The 13,630-nt window shown below is 34.5% G+C and overlaps 2 protein-coding genes across 3 annotated transcripts in view; both read left to right on the top strand.

The window, feature by feature from the left end:
• The window catches only part of LOC107557829 (peptidoglycan-recognition protein SC2-like), a 5,001-nt gene extending 3,138 nt beyond the window's left edge, over positions 1–1,863 (top strand). For both annotated transcript variants that reach the window (XM_016241382.1, XM_016241383.1), the window contains exons 4-5: positions 1,164–1,282; positions 1,536–1,863. In XM_016241382.1, the coding sequence (XP_016096868.1) occupies positions 1,164–1,282; positions 1,536–1,720 (304 nt within the window). In that variant the 3' untranslated portion in view covers positions 1,721–1,863. The remainder of the gene's footprint in view (positions 1–1,163; positions 1,283–1,535) is intronic.
• Positions 1,864–2,872: 1,009 nt separating this feature from the next.
• On the top strand, positions 2,873–4,032 carry foxg1c (forkhead box G1c). Its single transcript, XM_016241372.1, has 2 exons — positions 2,873–2,891; positions 3,113–4,032. The coding sequence occupies exons 1-2, from the start codon at positions 2,873–2,875 to the stop codon at positions 4,030–4,032; spliced, it is 939 nt and encodes a 312-aa protein (XP_016096858.1).
• The last annotated feature ends 9,598 nt before the right edge of the window (positions 4,033–13,630 follow it).

Genomic DNA, 13,630 nt, shown 5'->3' on the forward strand with positions numbered 1-13,630 from the left:
TTGTGTTCCAATGATATATCAAAATACTTAAATGTGACTCTTGATTAAAAGCTTTATAAACAATAACATACTCACTGTTTGTTGTGTTTGTTTTAATACAGTAATTGACTGAATCAATGTATTTGATAGTTAAAATTTCTACGAATTCAGGTTTTTGTCACCACCGTCAGTTCTGTCAACTCCGTCAGTTCTGTCACCTCCGTCAGTTGAATATTTTGATAATATTGCATTATGATATTTTATATTTGTTGTGGAATTGTTGGTCGCATGTGAAAGTGTAATCTGTCTGCTAACATGAGAATGTGTTTTGAATGTTGAAATTATATTACACAGTCCAAGGTAAAAAAGCACATTTTGTTAAAAAAGAGAAAAGTTTGGAGGTTGTATCAAAGCATAGCTCAGTAGCTTAGTACAGATAAGATACATCAATGTAATTTCATTTGTCGGAGTACAAAGTTTTATTTTTTCAATAAAAATTTATGGTTTTTTAAGTGGGTTTTGTCCCACTTCTCAAGAATGACTGAAAATTTATTTTGCAGAAATGCTTAGTATTTTAATAGTATTGTCTGAATTTGGAATTTCAATATTTTAACATCATGATGACTAGCCTGTATCATTCAGTATCACAGTATATGGATCAATGACATTGCTCTCTTTTTGTTCGGATTTGCTTAGTTAATAAAAATACAAATGCGATTTGAAATAACTAACTAATACATACTTGAAGGATGTTTTCTATTTCAGTTTCTAAAAAACACAAATGTGTAGGTGGTGTAACATTAATAGACAGAACTTCTTTAAGTAATATTGGAACAATGCATTTATTATTATTAGGCCTACTGTTAAAACAAATAAAAGCAAAACAGAAGCAGTTCTAATTTAAAATATTATGAATATTCAAAAGCAAAAGTCGTGAGGTGTAATCAGCATATAGGAAGCCATTTTGCTGTCATCTGAAAAAAAAAACGTAATACAAAAAGTCTCCTGTAGATCCTCAAGACTTTGTCTAAAGGTGTTTTATTCATTTATTTATTCATTAATAATCACATATTTTCATCTTTTTTTTACAAAAAGTTATGTTTTGTCCTGTTTAAATTCTCCTGACATAACAAGGCTGACTCCAGTTTATACATTACACATCCACTCTGTCTGTCTTTCTCCAGCTTTCTGATCTCTGGAGATGGGATGGTGTATGAAGGGCGAGGATGGGGGATTGTAGGGGCCCATGCAAAGGAACACAACTTAAATTCTGTTGGCATCGCGTTCATGGGCAACTTCAATGGTGAGAACGCATCTACTTCTATTATCACATTAAATTTCATGTTTTAATTATTGTACTTTGTGGCGTTCACACTATATATTATTTATTGTTCTGTTGTGATGTTTAGTGGGTTTGTAAATAGAAATAGAGATCGTGCATAAGAATTGAATTGTACTTTGGCAATGAAGTAATGACTTGTCTAAATGAAGCAAACTATACAATACAAATGAACAAAAATACACGCATTATAAAGAAAATTTCTCTTTGCCTGTAGATGAAATGCCCAGTTCTGCAGCACAGTCTGCTCTGCTGAGATTGCTGCACATTGGAGTGCTTCACGGTCATGTATGGCCCAATTTTGTGCTTGAGGGACACCGAGACGTGGCAAAAACGGAGTGTCCGGGGGAATATTTATACGCTCTACTACCAAAACTAAGAGACCAGTTACAAAACCAATGATCTCTTTTCTATGCATATACGTTGCATTAAATCCCTGCTGTGTGTGTAGCAATGTGTGAATGTGAAAATGTATGATAGGTTTAATTTTGCTCTAAAATTACATGTTACAGTCTTGTGTGCCTTGTTAAAATCCCTTAATAAAATCTCCTAAAGTAATACTAATGGATTGATTTTATCAAAAATTTTAACCAATTCTGAAGGGCATAATTAAGAGTCCTACTGGGGAATTAAATTATGAAAAATAGAAAATTCTGTTTATCCAGTAAGAGGATTCATCTTTTTGATTCCTTTAGGATTGGATACAAATTATAATAGAAATCCTATATTAACAGTCCTTTATGATTTATGGATGAGAGATATGTTACAGATGATTTCTTTAAATATTAGACTTCTTGAAATCTCCTAAATCACAATTAAGTTATTATTTATCAATTCTCCATACCGAACACATAGTTCATATGGACTGTACAGTAGCGTGCAATAAATTAGTAATCAGGTGTGGCCATTAGGCGAGGGTGTCAGATTTCCTAAAAAATGAAGAGGTTTGCAAATATGCCTGTCTATTTTTGAAACCTTTTTGTCCCAGTGACATTTGATGTTGTGCATCAATGTCTTTTAATGAGGCACAGTCAATGATCGTCCTTGTGCCTGTGTTTTAATCATTAAACTCATATTTATTGTTACTGTTTCCCCTATTGTATTTCCTTTTTCAGATAATTTTACATATTAATATTCAATAATATGTATAAATATAATTACTTTACTTTGTCTATTTAGTCATTGCACTTTTACTATTCTACACTCTAAAAAATGCTGGGTTAAATACAACCCAGTGCTGGGTAAAATAGGGACAGCCCCAGCAATTGGGTTGTTTTGACCCAGCGGTTGGTTTACTACCCAGAAGGTTGGGTTAAACATTTAACCTAACCGCTGGGTCAAAACAGCCCAATTGCTGGGTTTGTCCCTATTTTACCCAGCACTGGGTTGTATTTAACCCAGCATTTTTTAGAGTGTGGTGACCATCACACTGTTAGGTTCATATAGGAGAAGATGCAAGCACAGAATCCAAAAATGAAGGGTTCTGAATTACATAACAAAAATGTAAAACTCGTTTGCAAATTCTTCTTTCTAATTTAAATTGCAGTTAAGTTAATGAAGGAAAAAATTACTGGTAAATGTCATCTGAATAGGATGTTGCTCTTGTTTAATTTGATATAAAAAATCTGCCTTTCGTGTATTTTAACATAAAACTCCATTTCATTTCTACAGTAGGCTAATTTCATGCGCAAATTTAAAACGCGTGTTTTCTAATGGTACGCTCTAAAAAATGCTGGGTTAAATACAGCCCAGTGCTGGGTAAAATAGGGACAAACCCAGCAATTAAATGTTTAGCTGGAGAGCCAAAGTGTGAAGGAACTGATGGACAGGAGAAGAAGAGTAAACCCGATAAGCCTCCGTTCAGTTATAACGCGCTTATCATGATGGCCATCCGCCAGAGTCCGGAGCGACGGCTCACCCTCAACGGCATCTATGAGTTCATCATGGGCAACTTCCCGTACTACCGAGAAAACAGGCAGGGCTGGCAGAACTCCATCCGACACAACCTGAGCCTTAACAAGTGCTTCGTCAAGGTCCCGCGCCACTACGACGACCCCGGAAAAGGCAACTACTGGATGCTGGACCCGTCCAGTGATGATGTGTTCATCGGCGGAACCACCGGGAAACTCAGGCGCCGGTCTACCGCGGCGTCCCGAGCCAAGCTGGCCATGAAGAGAGGCGCGCGGCTGACCTCCGCGTCCACCACCGCCGGACTGGCGTTCGCAGGGTCGTTTTACTGGCCCGTCCCGCCTTTCGTGACCTTCCAGCATCGTCACCCGAACCCCGCGGCTCACCACAAAAACTACACCGCGTCGGTTCTGTCCCAAAGCTCGCGCCACTTCAGCTCGGTCGGTCCCGCAGCGGAAAGACTCCTTCTCCCGTCCGGCCAAGAGGCAGCTTATTATGGAATGGGTTGTGAACAGATGACCTCCGCCTCCTCCTTCGCCACATCTGCCTCTGTGCCTCTGCCTCTCTCTGCGCCCTGCTCTTTTAATTTACTCTCCAATCAGTCCAGTTACTTTTACTCTCATCAGGTGCCTCACACAGCGGGACTGTCACCCTGGTCGCAGGAGGAACCGTACATCTCCAAAACATCTCCTCCTGGACAGTTTTTCCCGGGAAAGCCATCTCCTTCTTCTGAATACATTGGAGGACTGTGTACAGACATTCCCAATTATTTTCCTCATTTCAACACAGCCAGCTCCATGCACTGAAAAGCTTGCAATTAGTTTTTCAGCAGTTTGATAAAAAAGCTTTTTATCTTTTAAATGTATTTCTATTTCAATCTATTTATTATTATTATTATACTGTCGGTCAAAAGTTTGGAATAATTAAGGTTCTTTTGTTTTTGAAAACGTCTTCTACTCAAAAATCTGGTAAAAACAGTAATTATGTAGTATTATATGATAAATAGCATTATGAAATATTATTTTAAAATAACTGTTTTCTATTTTGATATTCATTTTAAAATGTAATTTATTCCTGGCGGTACTCCATTTAGAAGTCTTTTAGAAATCATTCTAATATGCTGATTCGGTGCTTTTTTTTAATCAGTTATTATTGGTGCTCAATTGTTAATAATGTTTCTTGTTATTATTATCAATGTTGAAAACATTGTTTTTTGCTGCTTAATATTTTTGTAGCAACCGATACATTTTTTAGAATTATTTTATGAATAGAAAGTTCAAAGGAACAACATTTATTTGACATAGAAATAATTTTGCAACATTATGCATGTCTGTCACTTTTGGTCATTTTAATGTGTCCTTGCTGAAAAAAATAAGAAATGTTTCTTAAGCAGAAAATCAGCATATTAGAATGATTTCTGAATGATCATGTGACACTGGAGACTGATGAAAATTCAGCTTTGACATCAAGGAAATAAATTGAATTTTACAATATATTCAAATTGTAATAATATTGTACAATATTACTATTTCTACTGTATTTTTCATCATATAAATGCAGCCTTGATGAACATAAGAGACTTTAAAAAATATATATCTTAATTATTCCAATTATTTTGACCCGTAGTGTATTATTACCAAGCAGTCCACGTGCAATATTTTTTATGCATTCGTTTCATGAGAGGCCAAATATTTGTGGCCAAAACAAATACAATTTTCTGCTTCAAAAATCAAAAATAAATTCCACTGCAACAAAACCTGTTACCCAAAGTATTTTAAGCAAATGACAGCAACATGTTGAGCTAAAACAGTACACTGAAAAAAAGGAAGTAGCTAAAGGAAACAATCATGTTTTGTTCTGCTAACCACATATGACTTTTAAAGCATTTTGATGCTATCTTGTTTGAGAACAGGGGTTGTTTGTTTTTTAGTAGTTTGGGTGACTTGTATGTAGAATGCAAAAAGATTAACTGCATGATTCTGTCCGGTGTTTTTCCATATGTCAGGTGTCTTCGTGTTCAGCATTTACAGTCGCTCACATAATCTTGACTGTGTGACTATTTCATACAATGAATCAGCTTTACACAGCCTGCAGGCCTTGGCCTGTAATTTTGTCTTGGTCCAAACATGTATCCACTTAAAGGAAATAAATGTTTTGGAGGAACAGACCTTTGTTGTTCATGACAATTAATTTGCCACCTTGGAATTATAAGATTCTATCTTCATTCGGAGTGGTTTTGTGATATTGAGCTTCAACGTTTTTGCATTCCATAAAATGATAAGTCTCCTTCATACAAGGAAATGACAGATCCTAAATGTACTCTTAAATGTACAATATTTAATACAATATTCAAATTTTTGGAACCGGTCAAATGCAGATAGAACCTTCTAATTCTAAAAAATACTTTTCCGATTGGAATTGTATGGTTCTATCTTGCAAAACATTAATTGAAGCAATCATTTTCAAGAAACACAAACGGTTTACTTATATGTTTTAAACCATTAAATTAGTGCTGTAACAATGTATGAGAAAGGTAATTTAATGCTTTCTATGACATTTAATTCATATTATAGGATGAATAATTTTTTTCTTATTCAAGTTAAGCATAAAATGCAGTGCTAAATATTTGTCAGTGTTAATTTTAGGTATATTTTGGATAATTAAGCACATTACTTCAGGAACAGTTTAAGCAGCAACTGTAATACATCTGACAAGGACTTTATTCCACAGAAAGTGGGACAGGTAAAATGACTTTCTCTTTAGATCTCAGTATGGCTGAGATAACCTGCTAACTTATTGCTTATTGTTGAAATTAAGACCGTATCTATTAAATTGTTGACTATTTGACCTTTAAGGCTTATAGTAAAATTTAAGACATTTTAAGACTTTAAACTGCAAGAAAACAGACAATGCTTCAGCAAAGTTTTTTCACAAAGTTGAACCCTTAAATGCATGAACGTTTCGCCAATCATAGGCTACATAGGCCTAATGGTGCATTCAAGTCACGTCGAATAGATCGTATTTACGAGTTGAACGCACATGAACGCCACCACAAATCATTATTATGAGTGGGAAACTACATTTTCTTTAAGCCCCGAGTTTCCGAGTTGGGGTCGTGTCAGTGAGAAACATGGCAGCATCGATGGATGCAACGTCTGTAGTTGATTAATTGATAGTTTAGTGGGTTGTCAGTGACCAGTACTGTAGAACTGCATGTCTGACAGAGGGAGACAGAGAGATTGCCAAAGTAAAACATAAATCACAATGCTTATAGGTATTAAGCAGTGACATTGTCAGGCTTTTTATTTACAAAAAATAAGCTTTTTGAATGTGACAGGATTGTAATATAACAATATCTGACAAGGACTTTATTCCACAGAAAGTGGGACAGGTAAAATGACTTTCTCTTTAGATCTCAGTATGGCTGAGATAACCTGCTAACTTATTGCTTATTGTTGAAATTAAGACCGTATCTATTAAATTGTTGACTATTTGACCTTTAAGGCTTATAGTAAAATTTAAGACATTTTAAGACTTTAAACTGCAAGAAAACAGACAATGCTTCAGCAAAGTTTTTTCACAAAGTTGAACCCTTAAATGCATGAACGTTTCGCCAATCATAGGCTACATAGGCCTAATGGTGCATTCAAGTCACGTCGAATAGATCGTATTTACGAGTTGAACGCACATGAACGCCACCACAAATCATTATTATGAGTGGGAAACTACATTTTCTTTAAGCCCCGAGTTTCCGAGTTGGGGTCGTGTCAGTGAGAAACATGGCAGCATCGATGGATGCAACGTCTGTAGTTGATTAATTGATAGTTTAGTGGGTTGTCAGTGACCAGTACTGTAGAACTGCATGTCTGACAGAGGGAGACAGAGAGATTGCCAAAGTAAAACATAAATCACAATGCTTATAGGTATTAAGCAGTGACATTGTCAGGCTTTTTATTTACAAAAAATAAGCTTTTTGAATGTGACAGGATTGTAATATAACAATTAATAACAAGCTTTTATGCGATACAGATTAAAGGGGCTTCATAAATTACTTTTTAAAAAGATTAAAAACGCAAAACACACCTGATGCGAATTCTTTGCTCTTCGTTTTCTATAAGCAGAGTTAACAGACCCTGTTGTATTTTCTTGTAATTTAATTGTACAATATTACTATTTCTACTGTATTTTTCATCATATAAATGCAGCCTTGATGAACATAAGAGACTTTAAAAAATATATATCTTAATTATTCCAATTATTTTGACCCGTAGTGTATTATTACCAAGCAGTCCACGTGCAATATTTTTTATGCATTCGTTTCATGAGAGGCCAAATATTTGTGGCCAAAACAAATACAATTTTCTGCTTCAAAAATCAAAAATAAATTCCACTGCAACAAAACCTGTTACCCAAAGTATTTTAAGCAAATGACAGCAACATGTTGAGCTAAAACAGTACACTGAAAAAAAGGAAGTAGCTAAAGGAAACAATCATGTTTTGTTCTGCTAACCACATATGACTTTTAAAGCATTTTGATGCTATCTTGTTTGAGAACAGGGGTTGTTTGTTTTTTAGTAGTTTGGGTGACTTGTATGTAGAATGCAAAAAGATTAACTGCATGATTCTGTCCGGTGTTTTTCCATATGTCAGGTGTCTTCGTGTTCAGCATTTACAGTCGCTCACATAATCTTGACTGTGTGACTATTTCATACAATGAATCAGCTTTACACAGCCTGCAGGCCTTGGCCTGTAATTTTGTCTTGGTCCAAACATGTATCCACTTAAAGGAAATAAATGTTTTGGAGGAACAGACCTTTGTTGTTCATGACAATTAATTTGCCACCTTGGAATTATAAGATTCTATCTTCATTCGGAGTGGTTTTGTGATATTGAGCTTCAACGTTTTTGCATTCCATAAAATGATAAGTCTCCTTCATACAAGGAAATGACAGATCCTAAATGTACTCTTAAATGTACAATATTTAATACAATATTCAAATTTTTGGAACCGGTCAAATGCAGATAGAACCTTCTAATTCTAAAAAATACTTTTCCGATTGGAATTGTATGGTTCTATCTTGCAAAACATTAATTGAAGCAATCATTTTCAAGAAACACAAACGGTTTACTTATATGTTTTAAACCATTAAATTAGTGCTGTAACAATGTATGAGAAAGGTAATTTAATGCTTTCTATGACATTTAATTCATATTATAGGATGAATAATTTTTTTCTTATTCAAGTTAAGCATAAAATGCAGTGCTAAATATTTGTCAGTGTTAATTTTAGGTATATTTTGGATAATTAAGCACATTACTTCAGGAACAGTTTAAGCAGCAACTGTAATACATCTGACAAGGACTTTATTCCACAGAAAGTGGGACAGGTAAAATGACTTTCTCTTTAGATCTCAGTATGGCTGAGATAACCTGCTAACTTATTGCTTATTGTTGAAATTAAGACCGTATCTATTAACTATTTGACTATTTGACCTTTAAGGCTTATAGTAAAATTTAAGACATTTTAAGACTTTAAACTGCAAGAAAACAGACAACAAAGTTTTTGGATAGATCGTATTTATGATTTGAACGCACATGAACGCCACCACAAATCATTATTATGAGTGGGAAACTACATTTTCTTTAAGCCCCGAGTTTCCGAGTTGGGGTCGTGTCAGTGAGAAACATGGCAGCATCGATGGATGCAACGTCTGTAGTTGATTAATTGATAGTTTAGTGGGTTGTCAGTGACCAGTACTGTAGAACTGCATGTCTGACAGAGGGAGACAGAGAGATTGCCAAAGTAAAACATAAATCACAATGCTTATAGGTATTAAGCAGTGACATTGTCAGGCTTTTTATTTACAAAAAATAAGCTTTTTGAATGTGACAGGATTGTAATATAACAATTAATAACAAGCTTTTATGCGATACAGATTAAAGGGGCTTCATAAATTACTTTTTAAAAAGATTAAAAACGCAAAACACACCTGATGCGAATTCTTTGCTCTTCGTTTTCTATAAGCAGAGTTAACAGACCCTGTTGTATTTTCTTGTAATTTATTAAAAGAAGGTACACCGCCATCTTGTGCTGACTAAACTGATTTGAACGCACCTGACGTCATAATTACGACTTGTCAACTCCTAAGTACGAATGTCCCAGGAGGACTTGAACGCAGCATAATATAGGGTCTTTAGCTTCCCGGACCTATACACTCTAAAAAATGCTGGGTTAAATACAACCCAGTGCTGGGTAAAATAGGGACAAACCCAGCAATTGGGCTGTTTTGACCCAGCGATTGGGTTAAATGTTTAACCTAACCTTCTGGGTAGTAACCCAACTGTTGGGTCAAAACAACCCAATTGCTGGGTTTGTCCCTATTTTACCCAGCACTGGGTTGTATTTAACCCAGCATTTTTTAGAGTGTAACACGGATCCAGATGGATATTTCTCCTGATATTTTAATAACAATTACCAAAAGAATATGATAAAGCATAGGCCTATTTTGTTACCTTTTTAAACTGGGAAGGGTTCAATTAGAGCAGATGATTTTACCATCACTGTCATCGTCAGAACACACTTATTCAGCATCTGCCTCATATTCGCGATCTCAAACATATTCTCTTTTACAATGACTTCAAAATCAATATTCTGATCGCTATATTCACCACATCCACCATCAAATGACAGAGACACTTATATTTCATTGCGTTCAGTAATTGCTCTGCAGTAAAGCAATTCAAGCCAGTTCAATTATTGCAGATGATATTACACTCTAAAAAATGCTGGGTTAAATACTACCCAGTGCTGGGTAAAATAAGGACAAACCCAGCAATTGTGTTGTTTTGACCCAGCTACCCAGAAGGTTGGGTTAAACATTTAACCAAACCGCTGGGTCAAAACAGCCCAATTGCTGGGTTTGTCCTTATTTTACCCAGCACTGGGTTGTATTTAACCCAGCATTTTTTAGAGTGTATGTTCTGTTATTATTATATTATATTATGTTATGTTATGATATTATGATTTTATGAAAAATCATGTCATCGTTGTGTATCAAACAGTGCCACTTTGAGGAATAAAGGTGAATTGCACTTTAGTGAGTCATCAGACATTTAATTATTGTTGTGCAGGAAAAATATAGCCTAGGCCTACTTACACTATTACATACCTTGATTCGCTAAGTAAATAAATAAAATAATACAAAATAAACAAATAAAAAAATCAGAAAACAGACATTTTCCACCATAATTTGCACATAAATTCTTTAAAAATCCTACAATGTGATTTTCTGGATTTTTTTTCTCATTTTGTCTCTCATAGTTGAGGTATACCTATGATGAAAATTACAGGCCTCTCTCATCTTTTTAAGTGGGAGAACTTGCACAATTGGTGGCTGACTAAATACTTTTTTTCCCCACTGTATATACATACACATATGTTTTGTTTTTTTATATATTGTTTTTTGTTATATTGTTCAATCAATGAATAGATTGGTTGATGTTTGACTTGAAGAAATGAATGAGGGGGAGGGTAGTCGATGACGTCCTGCCTCGTTAAAGACCCGAGGCATGTGTTGAAGGGATAATAAACATTGAAAAATGATTCACTGACTATATATAATTAAAAATGTATTACAATTAAAATATTTCACATTTAATCTTTCCTGCTGTTATGAAGCAGTCTGGCGACATGACAATGAAAGTTGATCCTGATTGGTCCTTTTGTGTGCATTCCAAGTGCTGATTGGCTCACAGATAGAACCTTATTGAACCAAGTTAGAATTTGACTTTGTAGATAGAACCTTTTTGTTTTCTAAATAAAAAGTCCTAAAATGTGCATAATTTTAAAAACAAAATCACGTAATGTAAATATGTTGTAACAGAATAAGAATATGTGAATAACTCAATTTTGATAAAAATGTCAGAACCTTATAATTCCAAGGTGACTAATTGTTCATTAGCCTAATTGTTTAATGAAAGAATATCCTACTGCAGTTTTTTTCTCTCCAAATTGCAGGCAGGTAAAGGTTTTTCATATAGGCTATTCAAAATGTGTATAACAATATTCCGATAATTTGTCATTTTATTATTTTATTTTTTTTTTACTTTTTCTGTTTCTTTTTTTATTATTATTTTAGTTCACGTCGGAAAAGGACCAAACTTGTTACATGTTTTCAATTTATTTTCCAATTAATATCAACCTCCTTATATAAATATAGGAAACTATGTTCATTTAATATTTTAAACTTTTTATGATATTTATTTTGTAATATGCTTTGATTTATAAAGGACAGAACAGATAAAGCCCCTAAAACACAAAGCAGAGGTTTGGAAAATTGGGAGTTCACACACTGTCTTCTTAAAACACATCCTGAATGAATACATCCTGATCATCAATTTATTAGGGCCTATGATTTTATATATAATGTAATGCTTCATGAAATGGTTTATGTGTGTGTTAAATAATACATTGATAAAAATGTGTCAGTCTAACAAATCTGAAAATACTATACAGTGCTTTGTTTTTCACATCTTTCTCCCCCTCTCTCTCCCGAACACACACACAATGTCTGAGGGTCCCTAGAGTGCGATCACAGCCTCAGCTCAGTAATGAAGTGGATCTCCTTTTTCAAATGGCTGAGGAGGGGAGAGATAAAAAGAGATGATAGAGGAAATTCAAAGAGAAAGAGAGTGAATTCAACCACAGCACGCTAGAAATAAATAAAAAAATCACTTTCATCAGATTACACCACTTCAAATAGACACAAGTGGTTTTTCACATTTGTACAAGTTGCGGTAATTGAGTGAGCTCGATGAAATGTGTTGCCCTTGAACCAAGGAAACCAGTTACTGAGTACAGATTTCACCTCACAAAAAGGGCCGATGAGCAGACCTTACATGCCCTCGCAGAGCCACCAATGAGTCTGTGCCATTTTCCAAATATGTGTTTAAAATATGATTCAATGATTCTGTTCATTTTTATTTGTTGTTGAATTGATAAATGTAAATTTAAATGCTTTTAGTATTAAATCCTAATTTCAATTTAATAAAATAAGAATCGTTTACCCAATAAATGCGGTAACAGTGTTTTTTACAATGTCCTTGTTAAACATGTTACATTACTATAGAAAAACTAGCCTTACTAGCCTTAAACCAAACCCTAATTCTAACCCTAACACTATAAGTACATTTTGTTAAATAATATTACTCAAATGAAAATTTGCTGTAAATTTAGTGATGTAGCTGTAAATGAATTTGTTTCTTCATCAGAACAGATTTTGAGAAATTTAGTATTATATCACTTGCTCACCAATGGATCCTCTGCAGTGAATGGGTGCCGTCAGAATGAGAGTGCAGACCACTGTTAAAAAAGTAATTCACACGACTCCAGTCCAACAATTAATGTCTTGTAAAGTGAAAGCTTCTAAAAAGTCCATCCCCTGTTTTCCTCTCACTGCTTTATCTGTGCATATTACTCTCCTGATTCAGATGAGACAACTTTTTCACTGGAGAAAGTAATATTATGGATAGAGGAATCATATTTTGGCCAGAAGCAATGGTTTAAAGTTAAAAACATTGTAATGATGAATTTGTTCATTACAAACACTCAGCTTTTCACTTCACAAAACATTAATTCATGGGCTGGAGGCATGTAAATTACTGGAGTATTGTGTCAGTATTTATCAGCTGTTTGAACTCTCAATATGACGGCACCCATTCACTGCAGAGGATCCATTGGTGAGCAAGTGATATAATACTAAATTTCTCAAAATCTGCACTGATGAAGAAACAAACTCATCTACAATTTGGATGACCTGAGGGAGAGTAGATTTTTGGCATTTTGTTCATATGGGTGAACCATTCCTTTAAATGTACACTGTAAAAAAAATTACGTAAAATTTACGGTAAAGAACCGGCAGCTGTGGTTGTGGTTTTAACCTAAATTTACAGTTAAATACCATAATTTCATTCACTGATATAATGTTAATATACCAACCTTATTGAAGTACTGAAATCTGTTTTGTACCTTTGTAATACACTGATAACCACCAAATGCAGGTGGTGATGAGAAAGTCACATGATGAACCAAAGCCCATCACAAGCAGCTTTTAAATAATAACATATATAGAAGGTGCACAGTGTCATTCACACAAACGCTAAACACCATCATGGTAACACACATGAAACTGAAATAATGCAATAAACATTCATTTAACAACATTAGGTGTAACACACAACCCTAATATACAAAACTGATAAGAAAAAAAACTAAGAAACATAGTTATTTAAACAAAAAAACCCATCAAATTTGAAATGTAACGCATGGAATTCTGGGAATGTCAATTTACGGTTATTCACTGTAAATTATACAGTCTTTTTCACTTCCAAAAACGGTATACTACC

The sequence above is a fragment of the Sinocyclocheilus grahami genome, unplaced genomic scaffold (assembly GCF_001515645.1).
Source record: "Sinocyclocheilus grahami isolate Dianchi unplaced genomic scaffold, SAMN03320097.WGS_v1.1 scaffold621.1, whole genome shotgun sequence".
Lineage (NCBI taxonomy): Eukaryota > Metazoa > Chordata > Actinopteri > Cypriniformes > Cyprinidae > Sinocyclocheilus > Sinocyclocheilus grahami.